Raw genomic sequence first — 18,733 nt, forward strand, 5'->3', positions numbered from 1 at the left:
CGACAGTGGGACCGAGGGGGACAAGTGACTTGACAAATCCCGGGGAAAAGTCACGGCACGGAACAGGTGCTTTGGTTCAGTGCTTTTGTGAGCAACTGTGTACGCACATACATGCTATGACGATAATGCTCTAAATATTTTTTCATATATCCACATAGTATTGTTTTCCCGAGTCTGTATTTAACATCTGTTATGTAAACTTAATTTCAAGTTAGCGTGTATGTCTTAACAAAGACCGAGAAGAACTGAATTTAATTATTTTATTTGTTTAATGAGAGAGCTCAGCGCTGTTAGTGGTATACAGAGGAAGTTCAGGTTGCTCTTTAATAAAACTCACGATAAATACAGCTGTTGAACCGACTATAAAACGACTACAATTCTAAATATCTTAAAAGCTGCCCGGACAGACATTGCGACGGAGGAAGCGCTTAGCAGTGAGACCTCTTGTTGTGTGTCTGTCAAAGGATTAGGCTCCTCCCAGTAGGAAACTTCGGACCAATCATCGGGCGTGGAGCGAGTGTGCGCCTGCGTAGTGTGAGCGCGCGGGACCGGCTGAAAACACAAACAGCGATGAATACTGGGAAGTAAAATTCACAAACTACTATACTGTACAAGAAGCCGAACTAACAGGTTAGTTCATATTTCGTTAACATGTGTTTTTGGAGGCTTTTCTGTCTTTAGTTTGCCTGTTAAAAATAGTTTTGTTTGACTTAACTGTGCTGTAGTGTCGGCACAACGTATGCTAGAAAAATAGCGCAGTTAACCCTAGCATTATCGTGCATAAAGCGTATAATGTAGATACGTTAAAGTGTTAAATTTGCACTTCGTAACTTCTATGAAATGTTTTATACTCTCATGTCGGATCCATTGTGAAGTACTTGTTCGTTGGCTAGCTATATGCAATAACATACATGCCCGTCACTTATACATTCAATAAAATCATTTATGTTGCTCCAAAGATATTTTTTCCCTGCTTTCTGCTCATGTTTCCTTTAAAACTACATCTAATTTTGCACAACTCTGCAAAATTAGATGTAGTTTTGTATGCTCTGCGTTGAGTACCAGTACTTGTATGTAAGGTACATTTGTACTTACAAAGTAAAATGCTAAAATATTGCTGTGAAACCCTTTTTGTTTAAATTATATGTGCTATTAAATTATACATCATCCCAGTATAATTGTGAATAACTTGTTGAATATTTACATATGAACACAGTTTTGCAAACCACTGACAAAAAAGCATTCTCTCAGTATTTTGCGCTGTGATTTCTTTTTTTTTTTTTTGGTCATTTCAGGTGAAATTGATTCTGCACTAACACCATGTCAGATGACTTCAGCCAGTCCCTCACCCCACCAGTTTCCCCATTTGCAGGAGACAGTCTATGTGACCTGGCTCCAGTTCGACCACCGTGCTTCTGCTGCTCTGATGTAAAAGATGATCCCGCTGGAGTACTTTCCACAGAGGGATACGTTGTTAGAGGCTCCTTGAAACGGTATAATTACCTTCTGCCAGCTGACTGTAATCGTACAAAATTGTCTGGCACTATTTTGTGCCTGAGAAATGCTGTCAGTAAGAACAGTCTTGGAAAATCGGGTCATTTTTCTGTGTAATTTATTCAGAGGTCAGTGTTTTTTGTACTTATAACACCTCAAATGTAATTCCATTTACCTCCCTTGTGATGTTGTAGCAGCAAAAGTTCCACTAGGAGAAAAGCTTTAAAGTCTCACTGCAGTCATTGCATCCACTCCAGGCTACTCTTGCGTCTTGACCCAGCCCCTGCAGAATATGAGACGGACACAGTGGACATCTTTGGCTTCTCCTGGGTGACAGAGACAGCACTGGTGGAATCTACAAAACTACTGTTTGGCCTCTTCAGGTAAGGCATGATGTAAAGCATACGTTATTTCAGTCTGCTTTAACTCTTTACCCTTTGAAAGCCTATTAGAATTAACCTAGGAGCTCTCTTCTGAACTGAGCGGTTGTTTGACGCCTCCTTATAGAAATGACGGGGTGTGTATCGAGAGTTAGTGAGGGTGGTCTTTGCCTACGCAGCTACCTTTGGAAAAACCCTGATACTATTCTAATCATTGTGAAAACCTTTTCTGATATGTAATGAAGCAACAAAACATGTTGTTATGGGAAGTCATCAGATATCATCTTTATAAAGGAAAGAGTTAAAATTTGTTGTTTCTACCACTTAATTCTTTTCCACGGCAGCAAAAGTGTGGTCATGAAATCATTCTTTAAAATATTTCATATATATTCCTGATACATTATTGAAAAAGACATCCTTCATATCCATTTACGGGGTCTCTTCTGTTCTGTGTTATGTTTCAGACAATGGATTTACAAGTTGGAGACTTTAGTTAAGTCCAACTCAAATGACTTTGGTAAGTCTGTGTAATCATTAGTCCAACTACCAGTCTTTTAGTTTATTGTCAGTATTTTGTTCGCACAGTAAGCCACTGTTTGCTTACATAGGCATAGTTTGTGTATTAGTTAGGTATACAGGTTGTTTATGTGCATTGCTTGTTTATATAATTAGCAGAAAAAGGATTTGACACATATTTTTGTGCAGGTTCTGTCGACACCTTTGGAACTTGGATCAGTTTTTTAATCCTAGTTAAGGCATATTATGTGGGGACAGTAAATGGTCTGATCAGCTTGTAGGAGAGTGATAAAAAATAGTTAAATCAAGTGAAGTAAGTGTAGGAATTACCGAGGACTTCAAATATGTTAAAGAATGAAATGTCCATAATAAATAAAAATAATTATTCTGCAAATTAAATCCCATAATTTCTAGAGAGTTGTTTTCTATATATATATTTTTTATGAACAATTTGAATGTATTTGATATGTATATATGAGCTGTACACTAGTCATTTTCACAGTGATCTGATCTCTGATACCGTAGACATATTATGAGTACTACCTACAGCATCCTTTTGATGTTTTAGGTCAAGCTGGAAATCTCCACTATAAAGCAGAAGAACTCCGGCAAGAATGTGTTACATTTCTTCAGTATGTCAAAGTCTTTCTACACAGGTAATTTTAACGCATTTTCATGTCACACTGGAACTAATAAAAACATGTTAATATATTATGGTGTCATGGAGTTTTTGTTTATTTGAATGTTTGATTGGACACCCCTTTTGCATATGTTCAGATATCTCCAGCCTTCCAGGTCCCTGGATGCAGGTCAGTCACACCCTTACGAGGAGCTGGAGGCTCAGTTCCCCTCTGCTCTTTTGGAGGAACTTTTTGGGATCACTCTCCTCGTAGGACGACTCAAAGACCTGCCTGCTAATGTTCAAAGTGCCTTTACTATACAGAATCACGGAAAGGTACGGCCAAACGCTAGTTGGTTTGTTTAGATCTAACTTGAGTAGAGATTTAATGTAAGGCATTGATTACAAAGGTGTTAGGGAGCTAAAAAACCGAAGAAAAAACCCCCCAAAGACAGCATTTAAAACAGATGCAGACAATGTGGGGCTGGCATACCAGAGTACAAAGGCTATATATTATCAACTGAGCATTAGGTTTTATGACTACAGTTTTATCACCCAGCTGATTTTTCTTCTTTTCACATTGAAATGAGAAATCTGTGTTCCTTTTACAGATTTTACCTCCCTCCTGGCATTTGCTACACCTTCATCTAGACATCCATTGGTCAGTTTTGGAGATCCTTCACCTACTTGGTCACAAGATGCAGGGTTTGTGTTTGCAGCAGAATTCTCACCTAGGAAATAACTAAAGAGCTATTGAATTATGATGGAAACAGGCTCTTTGTAATTTTACTCATTCTGTCTTCAGGCCAGGTGGTGTACGCCCACAAGTTTGTGGACCTGACGGGAGAGAATCTGACTGATAGCAGCCTGTTTGACGAACACCTGTGCAGTCTGCTGTGTGACCTTACTGGACTGGCCATGGGCAAATACAGCAAGGTGGGTGGTTCATTTCATCTCACTAGATGCAGCAGTGGTATTTCAGAGTTATGTTTTTAAGCTGAAATTCTAAGTGTTTCTCATATAATTGCCACATTTTGTAGTTGGTTAGCAAAAACTGGATCGAAGCTGCACATGGAAGGCATCGCAACGTGCAACAAAAAACATTTTAGTGTAGAATAAAGCTTTAGTTGGCAACTCACTGTGTTTAATTGATCCTGTTTATGTGTAGGTGAGGCCTACAGAGGCGCTGAGCAGCCATCATTACCTTTGCACCTGCACCAAAGAGTTGTGGGTCCTGCTCATGTACCTTCTGGAACACAGGAATAAAGCGTTGCACACACAGGTAACACACATACACGCATGTTCTGTCACACAGTAAACTTTGATTCTGACAGTATTTAACTAATGTGTGCTCCCTTTAGTCTTTCTGGAGCTACATCAACTCGTTGCTGAGGCCTCTGGTTTTAGGAAAACCTGCTGCTGAGCAGTTCAGTGGCCTCCCCACACACTGTAAGGACCCTCTAGGTTTCACATGGTGGCTGGTCACTCATTTATCAATGCTAGGCCAGTATAGTCGGAGCGGCACGGTGGTCCAGAATGAGGTAAGAAACTAATAATTGCAATAATGATACCTGAACATGTTCCAAATGAACAGAAGTGTTTCTATGTAACTAATATATAAAAAGATTTTTCTGACATATAAAACTGCAATTTGTTCCATCTTAAACACACTTTTAACAAGAAGGTTTTAACAACAATATATTGTGTTTGTACTTAACCTAATTCCCTCATTTCGTGGGCATTGTCTCAACAAAATGACCAAATGAACCTTGCACTGAATTGGTGTTGTTTCCAACAGTTTACGGCACAACCATGAGGCTTTTCCAGTTCTCAAATGATTCGATGATTGTATCTGAGACTGCATTAAAGAGCAGAGAGGCAGACTACACTTTCAATACATTGATTCTTGAAGACTATTATGATGAATATAGAATACTGTGAGTTGTTGTTTTAAGTGTCTCTCATTAATTTATCTTCACCTGCAGAAAAACCTGGGGGATAACTGGACCTTTGTGGATGAGTTGCTCAAATTAACTTGTAAGGTGAGCGCAGTTTCTAGTTGCGATATTCAGTTTTTGAACCCTTTAAAATCATAGTGTTTTTAAATGGCGTGTGTGTGTGTGTGATAACAGGGAGGTCTAGCAGAGGAGCAGATCAGGATGCATGTCCACTCCTGCCTCAGTCTTTGTCTGATGTGGGAACCGAGCACCAGTGCTGTGTCCACCCTCTGGGATTACTACAGCAAGAATTTGGTAAAATAACATCTGTGGCTTATCATGAAGTGTATACATTTGATTTGCTGACCAATTTACTACAAGTAGCTTACTTTTGTGTCTAACCATCAATTTTTGAAATGTCTTATTTGTTGCTCCTTTATTCACACCATACTTCTAATTCTTAGCATGTCATGCTGCACCCTGGTTAACAAGGGCTCTACAGTTCTATATTATGCTCTGTCACTCCTCTTCAGAGTGCCTCATTTACCGTGCCCTGGCTGGGGATTTCTGCCCTGGGCACTTTATGCAAGACACCTTTAGCTCTGTTGGAGCAGGCCCGGAGCTGCTGCTCCCTGCCTCCCCTTCGCTCTCCAGGATACACCCAGCTCTATCGCTCTGCCAACTCCTTCCACATCTTTCTTCGAGTGCTGGCCCTGTGCCTTGCACAGGATCGGGCTGGAGGAGTCCCGCAGAGACAGATCAAAGGGAGGTAAGGATGGAGAGAAGGCTGAGAAGCTTTGTAGCTCTCGATCCTTCACATTTTCTTCCATCTTGAAAAGTAGGTTTGACAACCATAACACTATATACTCTATATTGTGGGATTTTGATTTGGAGGCTTTCAGCAGTGATTACTAATCAGGGATAGGCTATATAGATTTCCCCTTCCCACTTGATCTTTAAATGTGTGATGTGTTTAAATGGTGTTTGGATTTGCCTATGTGTAAGCACTCGCTTGCATAAATACACACACAACATGTGTGTTTGCAAACTGTCATGCATTTGAGTCTTGTTTGTGTACGTGCCAGGTGTATCGCAGTCTCCCGGTGCGTCTTTGATATTTACTCAGGCCCACCGGTGGAGCAGGTGTCTCAGGAGTCAACCACCTGCTCTCTAGCAGAGGCCAGACCCAAGAAGCCTCCTACTGATGCACACAAAAACACACAGGCTGTGCACCTGCTCCCTAGAGCAGTGACATGGTTTCAGTGTGTGAGGCCGTTGAAGAGAAGAATACAGTGCGTGTTTGAATAGGAAATAAAGAAAAAAATAGACAAAGGACAAGAAGCTGATGGATGCATCAGAACCATGTACTGGTCCATCCTATATCCCAGGCCGGCTGGGTGCCAGAGGGAGGCAGCCGTAGATAAATCCGCCTAATGACTTCCCTCTGTCTGGAATGTGCTCTGTAGCGCTGCAGACATGGGGGCTAATTAGCTAACGAGCGTGGCGGTTAATTCGCCTTAACGAAGCTGTGTTGGTTTCCAACACGGAGAGAGGGGAGCTTGGGTGGTGGGGGAGCAGGGGGATGTGGGTGGTAGGCAGTCTGGCGACAGCCAGGCTGGGCTGGGACAGGTCCAGATCCCCACCCCCCATCCCCTTCACCTCCCTCCATCTCCCTCCACCAAAACTATCACCACTACCTCCTCCTCCTAAGGAGGCGCGAGGCGTGCCGACTGTATCTCCACAACGCTTCGGCAGCGTTCCCACTCCTGGCTAGGCTCTGCGGGACACCCGCGACGACCACATTAATGGGATCGACTGCAAGCATGTTGCTCTCCAATGCTGGGAGTTAGGAGCATCTGCTTGCCTCCAGAAAAAAAAGCTGTCCAGAATAAACAAACAGAGAGACAGGTTGGGAGAACACAGAAAATCCCCTCTGCTATCTCCCAGTGTGCAGCTTATATCCGTGTTACATACTAGCCATTCATCTATTTAAATCTCCCTCCCTGCTCACTCTGACTGTATGCTTCACCACCTTTTCCTTTTATAGTTCTCTGTGGGTGTAACTAAGCTGGTTGTGGTGTTAACCTGGTCTTTCCCAGTTTCCGTCTCATTTTCTCCACTCCTTTTATACCAGTCATACTTCTTACACTGAGTTTGTCTTGGGATGTGCGCTGTTTGTGTTTTGACCGAAACAGCAGCTCTACTCACCTGTGTGGGCTGCATCTGTATTTTAGGATGGGGAGGACTAGGGGGCTCCAGCCTTCTGTGTTTTCCTGCCAGGCGAGCAAGCTCTGTGTGTGTGTGCGCATGTGTGTGTGGTTTTATTGATCTCTCTCTGTTGTTGCAGTAAATTGGTTTGGCTGTAGAGAGAGGGACTGAGCGCCTACTGCTGTGTGTCTGAGTGTCTCTGACATTTAACATGATCTTTAAAGGCATTTCTCCACAGTGCCCGCAGGATCTAACAGCGTGCTGGGTGGTTCTCTATTCTTACTTACTCTCTTGCTTTTTCCTTTCTCTCTCACCCACATAGGCTGGGGAGCCCAGCCTCTCCCCCTGGAGCTGAGAAGGTGATGGAGGCAGGTGGTGGGGTGCACTACAGGGGTGGAAAGTTCAGTTAGTCAGCGTTTAAAGTCAGGGGGTTTCAGAAGAACAAATCATTTCTAATGAGTTGGATAGTGGAAGTAAAGAAAAAAGTGAAATAGGATAATAATCTAAAAATAAACAATGCAACCATTTGTTTCTTTGTCTTGTGTGACATGATGCTGTCCATCTCTTGTGGCATACCTGAAAACCTTTGTCCTTCCTCTTTCTTTCTTACTTTGGTCCCTGTGTGTCCAGGATTTACTCTAAGTTCTCCCCAAAGAAGATGCAGGAGCTGTCAGAAGCAGGTCTCATGAACTTTCTGCTGCTGTTTCTGGTAGTGGCCCGGCAGGCAGACCTGGAGGATGTGGCCAGCAGAGCTTGTGAGCTGCTTGGCTTTCTGCCCTCTAACTGTCCTCTTGGACACCGCACACTAATCTGGAGAGGGCAGCTGTCAATGGTGTTGCTATTCCAGGTATATTTGTTTACCATAACATAAAAAAAGATTTTAATTAAAAATAACATTTAAAAAAAAAAACTGATGGACCATCGTATGTTTGCTCCAGGAGCAGGGTCTGGATGTTGGAGCTCAGGCTAGCCTGCTGGCTTCCTCCTTTAACGAGACAGCCAAAGAGTTCTACAACAAAACCACAGAGGTCTCACGCAGGCTTGCCCTCTGGGGGCCACTTGGGTCCTACCTGGAGGGTGTGGCCGAGGTGTTTGAGACCAGCACCACTCTCAGCCTATCAGAGGAAAAGCTACTCGGTGACGGGTTCAATTGGTTGCTGCCTGCCTGCCGCCAGTCCGAGCTGAATTCTGCCCTGGGTTTTCTGCAGATCGTCCTTGCGCAGCTCAGGTGAGAGAGCAGGTGTAAATATTCACCAGCTCCCAGGTATCTCTTACTTCTCCTCAGTTTCCCTCATTCTTTCATCATTCACTGATAGCTACTCCCTCACAGATAGTAGACACATCCAGACAAATGTTTTCTGGCAAAGGCCAAGCTAAGCTTTTATTAAAATCTGATAAGTCTCTACGGCAGAGGAGAGGGATCTCTTCTGCTCTCCCCATCCCATCCCAGAGTCCACTCACTTCTCATACTGACAATAAGAGGATTGTGCTGTCAGCAGGAATGGGTGTCTGTAAAAAGCCTGTGTAGCACTGAGGCCCCAGTTAGTCTCAGGAGGACCAGTGGACCCGGGTCACCCTAACCAGGTGCTGCAGTAGCCCTGATTAGAGTTACGGGCCCAGGGGACCCTCTGTGGACCCTCCTGTCTTTATGAGGACGGCAGCAGTGCTGTGGGTGTGTTGAGAGACAGTGGTCAGTAGGGCACCAGAATGAGTTCAGCTGTAGGACAGGGGTGTTCGTTACATGAACAACCCCAGCTGAAGGTCAGAGAGCCACATCTGAAACGCACTCTGTTTATGGGAGGTGGAGATGGAACAGAGGCCACAGTGGACAGATATCAGACAGTGAGGAAAGACGTGTATATTTTACACGCTAATCTGGTGTTATTTAGAAGAGTCAGTTTGTTTGCAACCTATTATGTTTGTAATAGCTCTGAACCACAATTAAAGCGGCTTCTTATAATTGCATGGATGAATTAATTTTAAATGTTTCATGCTCCTAAGTTACACCAGTATGCTGTGCAAAGGCATTAAAGTCTTTGACAACAACTATCATTTTATATTAGGAAGAAAATGCCTATTTTGAATTTATGACCATGTGGCCATTATAAACTCAAAATTAACTTATCTTTGAGCTTTGTTGTGGCCTTCACCAGCTGCTAGGTGAAATGGTTTCTCTTTGGTTGCTTTACCTTTGTTTGTGCTGCACTTAGTTGTTACAGTTGTCAATTGGTAGCATCCAGACTATTTTATCAAAAAAGTTGTTGCTTGCAGCTCCTGGAAACCAGGCTAGTGAGGTTTGTTTTGAAAAAAATCCTACAGAGAAGTGAGGGTGACTCGTTTTGGTGATGGTTTCCTGTGGCTCCATCACTAAAGGTGAAAACTAAGTGAACATTTATTAGCAAATGTATTCAGTGCACACAATGTGCTGTCCATTTTATGTCAAAGTAATGAGGTTTGATACGCAGCTTTGTTGAGTATATATCTGATTTTTCAATATACCCCTAGATATCTATTGTTTCTGGAGTTTTGTAGCACTCAGTGTTACTACGTCTTTATGCTTACGCTACTTTGAAAAGGTTAATAAATGATCTGAAACCTCAGAAAAACGGCATTGTAAAATTAAGTGTTACCGAGCCCTCTTTCTGTTTCATGTAGGTGTATGATTGCTTTAATTCTCCAGCGTGCACTACCATCCTCTCAGCACACACAAACCTACACAACTGTCCACACCCCCAAAGTGAAACACTAACCGAGGTGTACTCGTTTCTTATTTCAGTGCCAGCCCCTTGTAACACAGTATCTCGTTAGCTTTGCTAATTCCCAGACTTCCCATCTCAGATCTTGGGGTTGAAGGGCACACATTTGCACATTAATGGCCAAGGAGTGAGAGGAGAAGAAGAGAACTCTCAGAGGTCCTCTGTGTTATGGCCTGGACCACCATGACCCATTTAACCAAATAAAAAAAAAAAAAAAAAAAAAAAAAATTAAAATACCGTGCTCTCTCTCTTTCCAATTCGTGCCGCCAAATTAAATATAATTCTTCGGCCTGGCAATTTTCGGTATCTCTTTGTGATTAATGCCTTTTCTGTGACACAATTAATGGGCAATTATGTAGCCTGGCAAATTTAGTGTGTGCATCATTATGTCTATTAAGAGCCATGTGGAATCTGCACACATTATGAGAATTATTCTGCCAATGGTTGAGGCGGCGTAGGGTCCGAACATTCACTCTTGATAGCCATCGTCATGGTGCTGAGGCAAGAAGCCAGTAACAGGCATAATTCCTCAATTTTATTTCTTCCCATGACCCTCCACTGTAGGAGGATGGGGGTGATGCTGGTTGATGAGGTGAGCTGGCATTGGCACAGTCTGTTGGATCTGTTTTTGGCACAAACAATTAATCCCCATCTCCTTGGCTTGATAAAATACAAGCCTTCCTGTGAAGCTTTTTCCTTTGTGAGCATTAAGACCTTTTAGCGGATTTTGATTTTTCCCCCCCCCATTGTCAAGGACAACTACTGTCAGTTGTCTTCTTATAAAGGAAAAAAACACCTTTACTTTAGATACAAATGTGAGGACAAAGTAAGGAAACAGGGGACGTGGAGTTAATTCCATGTATGCCCATGTGTGCGTCTGATGTGTTTCTCTGCCTGGCATTGTTAGGATGCTACTTTTTTTTAATGTCTTTACAGTGAAGGCAGCTGGGGGAAGGGTTACTTTGGTCCCTAGTGGTATGTAACGGTGTGTGTATGTGTTTGTGTGTACATGTAAGACGCCACAGTGAGGAGGATTAAGTGGGGTCTCTGACGATGTCTTGTACAATGAGGGTTGATGGGTGTGAAAGGCCTATTCCGCAGTAGTAACGAGGCTAATGAATTCAGACTCTAATCGATTGTCTCAGTTCTCTCTGGATTAGATGCAACCTTGCTGGAAGGGAAGGCACCGTTGAGGTGTGTGTATGTGTGTGTATGTAATATAGTAACAGAGTAGAGTGTGTGGTTAAGGATAGGATAGAAGGGGGCTGCTAGTTCCTCTATCTTTTGCTTCTTCCCCACCTCACCTTAGCCCCCGCTTCCCTACACCCTCATCCGGGTGAATGAGGGGGACAGAAGGATCATCTCCCGTCTAAATGAGATTACAGCTCCTTCAGCTGCTTATCTGGGCTAATGCCAGCCACTGTGGGGCTGCCGTAGCGGCTGGGGCCAGGGCCAGGGCCAGGGATGAGCCAGAAGAGCCAAAGTATAGTCTGTGTACAGGGGATCAGTATTAGGCTCCACTCTATGCCTATAATATCCTCCTCTCCTTCCTCACACCTACCTCCACCCCGCTTTGCTCCACACTGCAGCGCACCACTGCACCCAGTAATCCCCCAGGAGAGAAGAGAGGGAAAACATATGAAGGAGGAGTGAAAGAGAGGAACTGTGGAGCAAAAGGATTTGAGAAAGTGGGGGGGGGGTTGTACACAAGAGGGAGCACTGAGTTTGGATTTTGCATTGGGTAGATTTGTTTATCTGTTCTCGCTTTCTGTGTGTCTGTGTCCTTCCAGACGAGTCCATCAGCGCAGTGACCAGTCAGCTCCCACCCTGTCCTGGGCTCCTGCTACCACCAGTGTGGTGAAAGAGCGCCACCTAGCGGTAGCAGCTGCTCTCTGGGCTCACTTCTTCCCCTTTCTGCACAGCCTACGTCTTTCTCAGACACCTCCAGCACAGCTTGCAGATGCAGCTGCAGGTCAGTAAGACCCAGTGGAAGGAAAGGTGGGAGAGCAAGATTTCTGGGCATCCTCATACAAAAGAAAACTGATGTAGCTATTTTAAATGAAAGAAATTTGAGGGGAAAATATGGCTTTACGAGTGAAAAGGTAGAACTGGAAAGTACACAAAAATTCAAAGATCATAGTAAAGAGAAGACATTAATGACTTTGAGCGCTATACTTGTATCATCATCATCCAACTAACTGAGACAACACTGACCTATTTTCATTTTCCTCAGGTTTCACCCTGCTCGCCTTTGATCTACCCACTTCGGCACCCCAGGACCTTCAACCAAATTCAGTTCAGTCCATCATGCAATACTTTGGGTGGGATGACATGGTTCACCCACTCTTGGTAACTCGCTATCTTTCCCATCTGCTTCAAAACAGGTAAGCTTTGACCTTTGAATCCAATCCCACCCCCCAGTCTTCTCTGTCCCAAAACATTTTCATTTGACTCACCTGATGCTTTTACATCAGGTGAGTCCGATGAGAATGATGTTCTCCTCTTTTCCTGTTAGTTATCAAGCTTCATCATTGTGTGACGCACTTAAAAAAAACTGTTTTCCATAACTTCTGCAGGTACATTACACAGTCTCTAATTAATAAATGAAGCACAGGGTGTCCTTGTATAGTGAAGATGGTTATTAATAAATAAAAATGCATTCATGCCTTTTATACAGAAGGTAAAAGCTTCAAAATTACACTCAAGAGTAGAAGAATGATTATTATTTCAACCACAGACATCTTTTCAGACGGTGCCAAGTGATACTAAAGCTGCAGTAGGGAAAAAAAAAACATCCAAGAGTTTTAAAAAAATCCAACCCTCCATCTGCAGCTCCAAGTCCCTCCCATCACATAAGCGCTGACATGTACATGTGCTTCATATGCTTACAACACAAGCTGTTAGAGGCTCTAACAAGCTACATAAACATGAAATGGAATTGGCTGCAGCCATGAGCCTTTGGCTAAGGTTAACAGAGGGCTAAACCATTAGGAAGATTCAACATGGCCACTTGTGGCGTGCTTAATGGAAATTCTACCTGCACAGCCTGAAACCACTACAACAAAGATAGATTAGATATTACAGGAATGCGTCTAGCAAAGACAGAGATGCTGAAACACCAATCAGAATAGCCTGCTGTGGTTTGAAAATAGTTCCCTAGTTAAAGTTGCAGACATCTGGAATATTATCTGGCCATCAGCTGCACATCCTTCTCCACCAGTCCAGCAAGATGGAGAAAGAAAACGAGCCACAAGCTAAAATAATATCCATGAACCAAAATGTTAATAGACCACAGCCTTACCTACTGAGCTGTCTGGGCACTGTTTATTAATGAAAGAGAGGCAGGAAGATTATTATGCAATAAAGAGGTGGTGTGTTTTGTATGGGCAACTGCCAGTACCTGACCCCTCAACTGCAAGATACCAAAGTGATCCTTTTTAGAAGTTTTTCTGACAAGCTTATCTTTCTTATTTTGTGCGGGTTGCTTTAAAGTGATTGCACAAGCTGCAAAGTAGAATTTGCTTCCATTGAATTAGGCTTTCCACCATTTGAAAAGATGTGCATTAGTTGGACAGTCAATAGAAACCGCCTCGCCCCCCACATCTCCAAACAGACTTGTGATCAGGTTCTTGCTGTCTCTTCTCTTTCGCAGTGAGCTGGTGTCCTCTCTGAGTGGAGATCCTGGCGTTGCTGTGTCTGGTTCTGCACAAAGCCTGTCAGTGAGGGCCTGGGTCAGATGTGTTCTACAGCAGCACCTTCACAAGAACCCAGACGGCACTGACAGCAGAACAGGTAACAATACTCAACAGCAGTTTTCAACCTACAATGCAATTTATTTATTTTTATGTTAATCTAGGACTCTTTTTTTCCCCTCAGACATTTATAGAGGTGTTGCATGGCTACATCTCTGCTCTGAGTTAAACCTATTCTTTAAGTAAAAAAGGAAGTGTTTACATTAATGTGAACTTCGTTATCATTTGAATAACCAGTGTTTGTGTTTTTGCATTCGTCAGCCCGGGCTGTGGAACAACAGTTGTGTGAATTGACCCGGCTTGTGCTGAGGCTTCCCGAGGTGGAGAGGCTTCTGCAGAGAGCCAACCTTAATCCCACAGCAACCAGGCCAGAGCCGACTGCAGCCCTGGAGATGTTTGTCAAGGTAACATACGCACACAGGTGACAAACACACTGGGGAATAATTCTCTGTCTTTGTGTATTTTGAAATTTTACAGCAAGTTAGTTATGAGAGAACTCAAGTCGGCTTTGTGTCCAAGTAAAAGTAAAAATCCTCTGTAAACCTTCATCAGCGTGTGTTTCTATGTGTTTCACATGGTGTTAGGCTGTAGGCAGTGTGTACAGTGGACTGAAGGTTTTGTCTGAGCGTTCAGCCATGGTGACCACAGCCCTAGACTACATTGGTGACATCCTGAAGCACATTAAACCGTCTCTCGTCAGCAAGAACCAAGAGGGAATACAGCTAGCATACTGGGCTGTTGGTAGGTGCAAAGTTTATCAATTTCAAACGCATCACAGAATGCACACAGAATATACTGTGTATATAGTCCACAACTGGGCGAGAAATTATTGGAATTGTGTATGAGAGTACAACACTCGTTTCTCTGTGACCAGGCTGCATTGTGAAGCACTGGAGCCCCCTGCTGGCCACATCAAAAGCACAACAGCTGTTGTTCCGCATTGTGGATGGGCTGCTGCTTCCCCACAACCTCACACAGCAAGACAAAGCTCTCAGAGACAGTCTGCCTTTGTATGTACAGGTGGGGACAAATGTATAATATAGACACACATTGTCCAAACACACAGCCGTTACATTAAAGAAAGAAGCCTGGCTATTTTGATAAAGACCCTTCCATTTATTGTCTTCCAGGGTCTGTCTGTGGCCTCTAGTGTGTCTCAGTCCCAGGGGGCTTACCTGAAGCAGCAACTACGTTCTGTAACTCGCAGATATTTGGACCATTTCCTTCCTGCCTCACCTTCTGTGGGCATTATTGCCAACCACCCGGTGCTTCTAGGTGCCTGCGAGGCCAACCCAACCAGCCGTGGAGCTGCCCTGAGGAGACTCATCCTAGAGGTTCTTTGGTAGGTCTGCAGAACCATGAAAAGAATTTGCCTGTCATGATCCAGCATTGACCTGAATTTCATGTTCACGTAATTTCTGAATGTGATTCCTGTTGAATCCAAAACTCTCTCAGCAATGACTGAAAACTCCAAACGCCCCAAAGGCTATCTTACCTTTATTATCAAGGACTCATGTACATCATTTCCTTCTTTCACCATGTTTCTACATAAACAGCCCCTTAAAGTTACTAGAAATACCTCTGCTTGTGTTTGCAGTGAGAACTTCCTGCAGTTCAAAGGTCACGCCCCCCCTCCTCGCCTGGCATCCGTCCTGATGTTCCTGTTGGAGCTTCTGAGACGAAATGGTGACTCAGACCCCTCCCTACTCACCGTGCCCCTCCCCTCTCTGCTGCGCTGCATTATGCTGGTCAACGAGCCACAGGGTAAGACTGACAACCTGAATCTTAAATAGTTTTACAAGCCAAGTTTTAATATAGCAGTCCTCCACTACCTCACTGTTTCTCTGTCTACAGCTTAAGTATAAAACTATATAATCATGAGATCTAACAATCCAGAAGTTGGTATAAAAAGAGAGCGTCTGGCTTTCCATATGATCACAGTTCACTGAGTACAAGCAATGTAATGATGGTCCAGAGCAGAGGAATATGGACAGTGCGACATTAGTGGCATAAACGAATACAGTTGTAATCCAGCAGCTGTTCCCCGTGTGAGAAAGTGCCAAATTCTACTCAGAAACTCTTGTTATGTAGATTAGGAGTTGTTGTAATGACTTGCAGTACTCAGATCTTCTGTTAACTCTACATTTTACTGCAGTTTTGATTGATTGAAGTAGAAGTTAGTCATTTTTTATATAACAGTGTCATTTAAGTGGATTCACTTCATTTCAGACTAATGCATTATATAATCAACACTTTCCAGCCCGTCTCTATTGATGTGATTGTGAAGTGATTTTTATTTTTTTTATTTTGGATGTGCAGTAAGGAAGACGAGCACAGATGCCTTACAGCTTGTAGTTGAGCGGTGTGGTGCAGCATCTACAGAGAGACCATGCGACCAGATGATCACAGTCTTACGGTAACTGAATGTTTGTAGCATTAAATACTGTATGCATCGACAAACTTTGCAATATTCGACTGTGTAAGATCATTTGAAATGTACACATTATTCATAGACTAATTATAGATCATCATCAAATTACAGCCTCTTTTATCCATCATTTTTATTCATTTATTTTTTAAACCATGCCTACCATCTCGATGCTCTTAGGTCGTTTGTGGAGGAGAACGAGGGAGTCTACGACAGGCAGATATACAGCGTCTTGGAGACTGTGGCTGTTTTAGATCCCACTGTGGTTCAAGCTCTTATCCCCAACCTGTCTCTCAGTCTGAGAAACACTGAGCACAAAAGAGGACTGGGCAAGAACATCGCCTTGAGGTGAGCAAGCACATGAATCACACCCTGGAAGCCATGTAGACGGCATTCATCACTTTAAACTATTTTTAAGTTGTCTAGACAATAAGCGCTGCAGTTGCATACAGAACAAGCAATATTCAGCAGCTCTGTGACTTACAGAATGTGCCACATTTGTTTGTGTAACAGGAGTGCATATGTGAAGTTGCTGGGTCTCCTTGGGGAAAGTGGGCAAGCTGAAATAACCAGTCTGGAAAGCGAGTGACAAAAAAAAATCCAGTAAAGAGAGACCTCCTCCAGGACCTGCCACAACCTCCAAGAATCTCTTCTTATCATGTAGTATTTTCATTTTTGTCAATTTCCCTTAACAAAATGAGGATACCTTAGAAATTCTGTTTAATTTATGTTTAGCATAATCTGCAATATTCTTAAAACCTCAAATGCAGTTGTAAAAAAGCACAGAAAAGATTTGTAGAAGAAAAAATATACAAATGGGCATGTTCCTATCATGGATTAAAAGCTTAATATTACCTGCCTGTAGATATGTACATATTGTCCAAAAAAGAAAAAAGTGCAGCTTTGCATCTCAAGCGATTCACTGTTACTGAATGAAAAATGTGACAATAAATGTGAATGTGGCCACACGCCAGCATCCCCACCTTTTCGTTTCTGTTCGATACTAAGAGAAGGGAAGAATGTGAAGTGTGCACACATTATTTGTGATTATGGTATGAGGTGCTGCATCTATCTATCCAGCAGTCTGAATTACAGATTTGATCAGGGCCCAATGACTTCACCACCACACCTTAAAAAAAAGTTGAGCAAAGGGAAGAAGTAGTACTGTTTGTTCCCACTCTCCCATTCTCTCTCCCCGTTCCAAGTTCAGCAATCTCTTCCAATCCCGTTCTAGTTTGCACCTAATCACATGAAGTCTCACTCCTGTCTCCCACAATCACCAAGTCTCATTTTCTGTCATTGCTAGTCATTTTCCAGCCTCATCAAACTGCAATGCATCTCCTTCATCCGAGGAGCTTTCTGCTGCATCACATTCCTTTTTCCTCCAGCAGCATCAGAGCTGGTTGGAGAATCCATGCATAAAGAAAGAAACTGAGGTGGTTCTTTAAATTAGTGTGCAATTATCTATTGCTGCTAAATAATTCCCACTGAAGAGCAGTCATCCTCACCCCCCGAACTCTTAGAACTACTACTGCTCTTGACAGAACACACTCCTGCGCCTTTTTTCACTTCTCTGTTTGCATCTTTATTCTGCAAATTTTCCAGGTTTTCAACACCTTTCTTTTCGACAGACAAACGGGGGTTTGTTTTGGTCAGAAGTATGTTTTGGACAATCAGCATAATTCAGTATATGGTACGTATGCACGCAGATGGGACTAGACATTCATTAGACCACAGTCTTAGGTTCTGAGTGTATTAACAGTCGCACTCACACAGGTCGGTTTTTTTTGTTATCTTATTTGAACTGAAAAAGATGGCATGGTTATTTATGTACTGATGAGCTCAAGCCTGACACCTACGAACCCAAGTACCAGCACAGGCGATTAGAAAGCAGGCTGTTCTTCAGGCCACTGAAGTGATTATAGGGATCACGTGGAAGTGTTATACAGCAGTTCTAGCTAGAAATGCTCCTACAGTACTTTAATGGGTTACAGAAACTGCAGTTTCATTATTATCTTGAGGACAGTTGAGCAGGTCAGCAATATCTGCTTTCCACGTCTTTATTAACAGTTAGGATGACTGTCTTTTTCTTTTTCTCCCGTCCCTTTCCTGCAAGATTTATGTTCCCACTTGCTCCTTGTGTCTTCAGTGGTCATGATGTTTGTCTTTGGAAACATACAACCAAAAAATGCTTTATTGTCGTGAACGTAGATTGTTCCTAGAAGTTTAAATAGCTTAAATAGCATGGCTCTTGTCAGGAAAATATTATTATTACATTTTGGTGTCAGAGATGGCGTGTTTCAGATTGAGTCCAATAATCGAGTACTTAAAAAAAAAAAGAGTTTATCTGAAAGTGCTCCATCCTCTGGTCACATGTTCTGGTTTCCTCACGTTTTGTAAGGAGTGGTTTAAACAGCACCTATCCTGTGATGGGGTACTTGTAGAGTTTGTAGGTTTGGGCAGGTGAAGTAAGGAGCAGGAAGGAAACAGGCCGCTATCCCATTGGAGGCAAACGGCAATGTTGGCCCGTAGAAAACCTCCTCCTTTCCCCCCGTGCTAAGATCCAGCACCTGGAAAGAGAAAACTCATGCAGTATATGGCACAGCTGTAGTAATGGCACTGGGCCAGTACATAGTAATAACA

The 18,733-nt window shown here is 43.0% G+C and overlaps 2 protein-coding genes across 6 annotated transcripts in view; one reads left to right on the forward strand and one right to left on the reverse strand.

Annotated features, from left to right (window-relative positions):
• Positions 1-18: 18 nt before the first annotated feature.
• Positions 19-16,713, forward strand: mms22l (MMS22-like, DNA repair protein). Its single transcript, XM_084942697.1, has 26 exons — positions 19-630; positions 1,296-1,493; positions 1,752-1,877; positions 2,339-2,391; positions 2,959-3,046; positions 3,168-3,345; positions 3,621-3,714; positions 3,815-3,945; positions 4,178-4,291; positions 4,371-4,550; positions 4,995-5,051; positions 5,142-5,261; positions 5,480-5,715; positions 7,785-8,001; positions 8,093-8,382; positions 11,701-11,882; positions 12,144-12,294; positions 13,563-13,702; positions 13,924-14,066; positions 14,247-14,403; positions 14,537-14,682; positions 14,793-15,004; positions 15,260-15,426; positions 15,982-16,078; positions 16,271-16,438; positions 16,604-16,713. Exons 2-26 carry the CDS (start codon positions 1,321-1,323, stop codon positions 16,677-16,679), a joined length of 3,696 nt encoding a protein of 1,231 aa, XP_084798823.1. The 5' UTR covers positions 19-630; positions 1,296-1,320; the 3' UTR covers positions 16,680-16,713.
• klhl32 (kelch-like family member 32) overlaps positions 15,929-18,733 on the reverse strand; it is a 39,073-nt gene continuing 36,268 nt past the window's right edge. For all 5 annotated transcript variants that reach the window (XM_084942706.1, XM_084942705.1, XM_084942704.1 and 2 more), the window contains one exon: positions 15,929-18,660. In XM_084942706.1, the coding sequence (XP_084798832.1) occupies positions 18,499-18,660 (162 nt within the window). In that variant the 3' untranslated portion in view covers positions 15,929-18,498. The remainder of the gene's footprint in view (positions 18,661-18,733) is intronic.

Source organism: Perissodus microlepis, chromosome 11 (assembly GCF_051167445.1).
Source record: "Perissodus microlepis isolate ML-2025 ecotype Zambia chromosome 11, ASM5116744v1, whole genome shotgun sequence".
In the NCBI taxonomy this organism is placed as follows: domain Eukaryota; kingdom Metazoa; phylum Chordata; class Actinopteri; order Cichliformes; family Cichlidae; genus Perissodus; species Perissodus microlepis.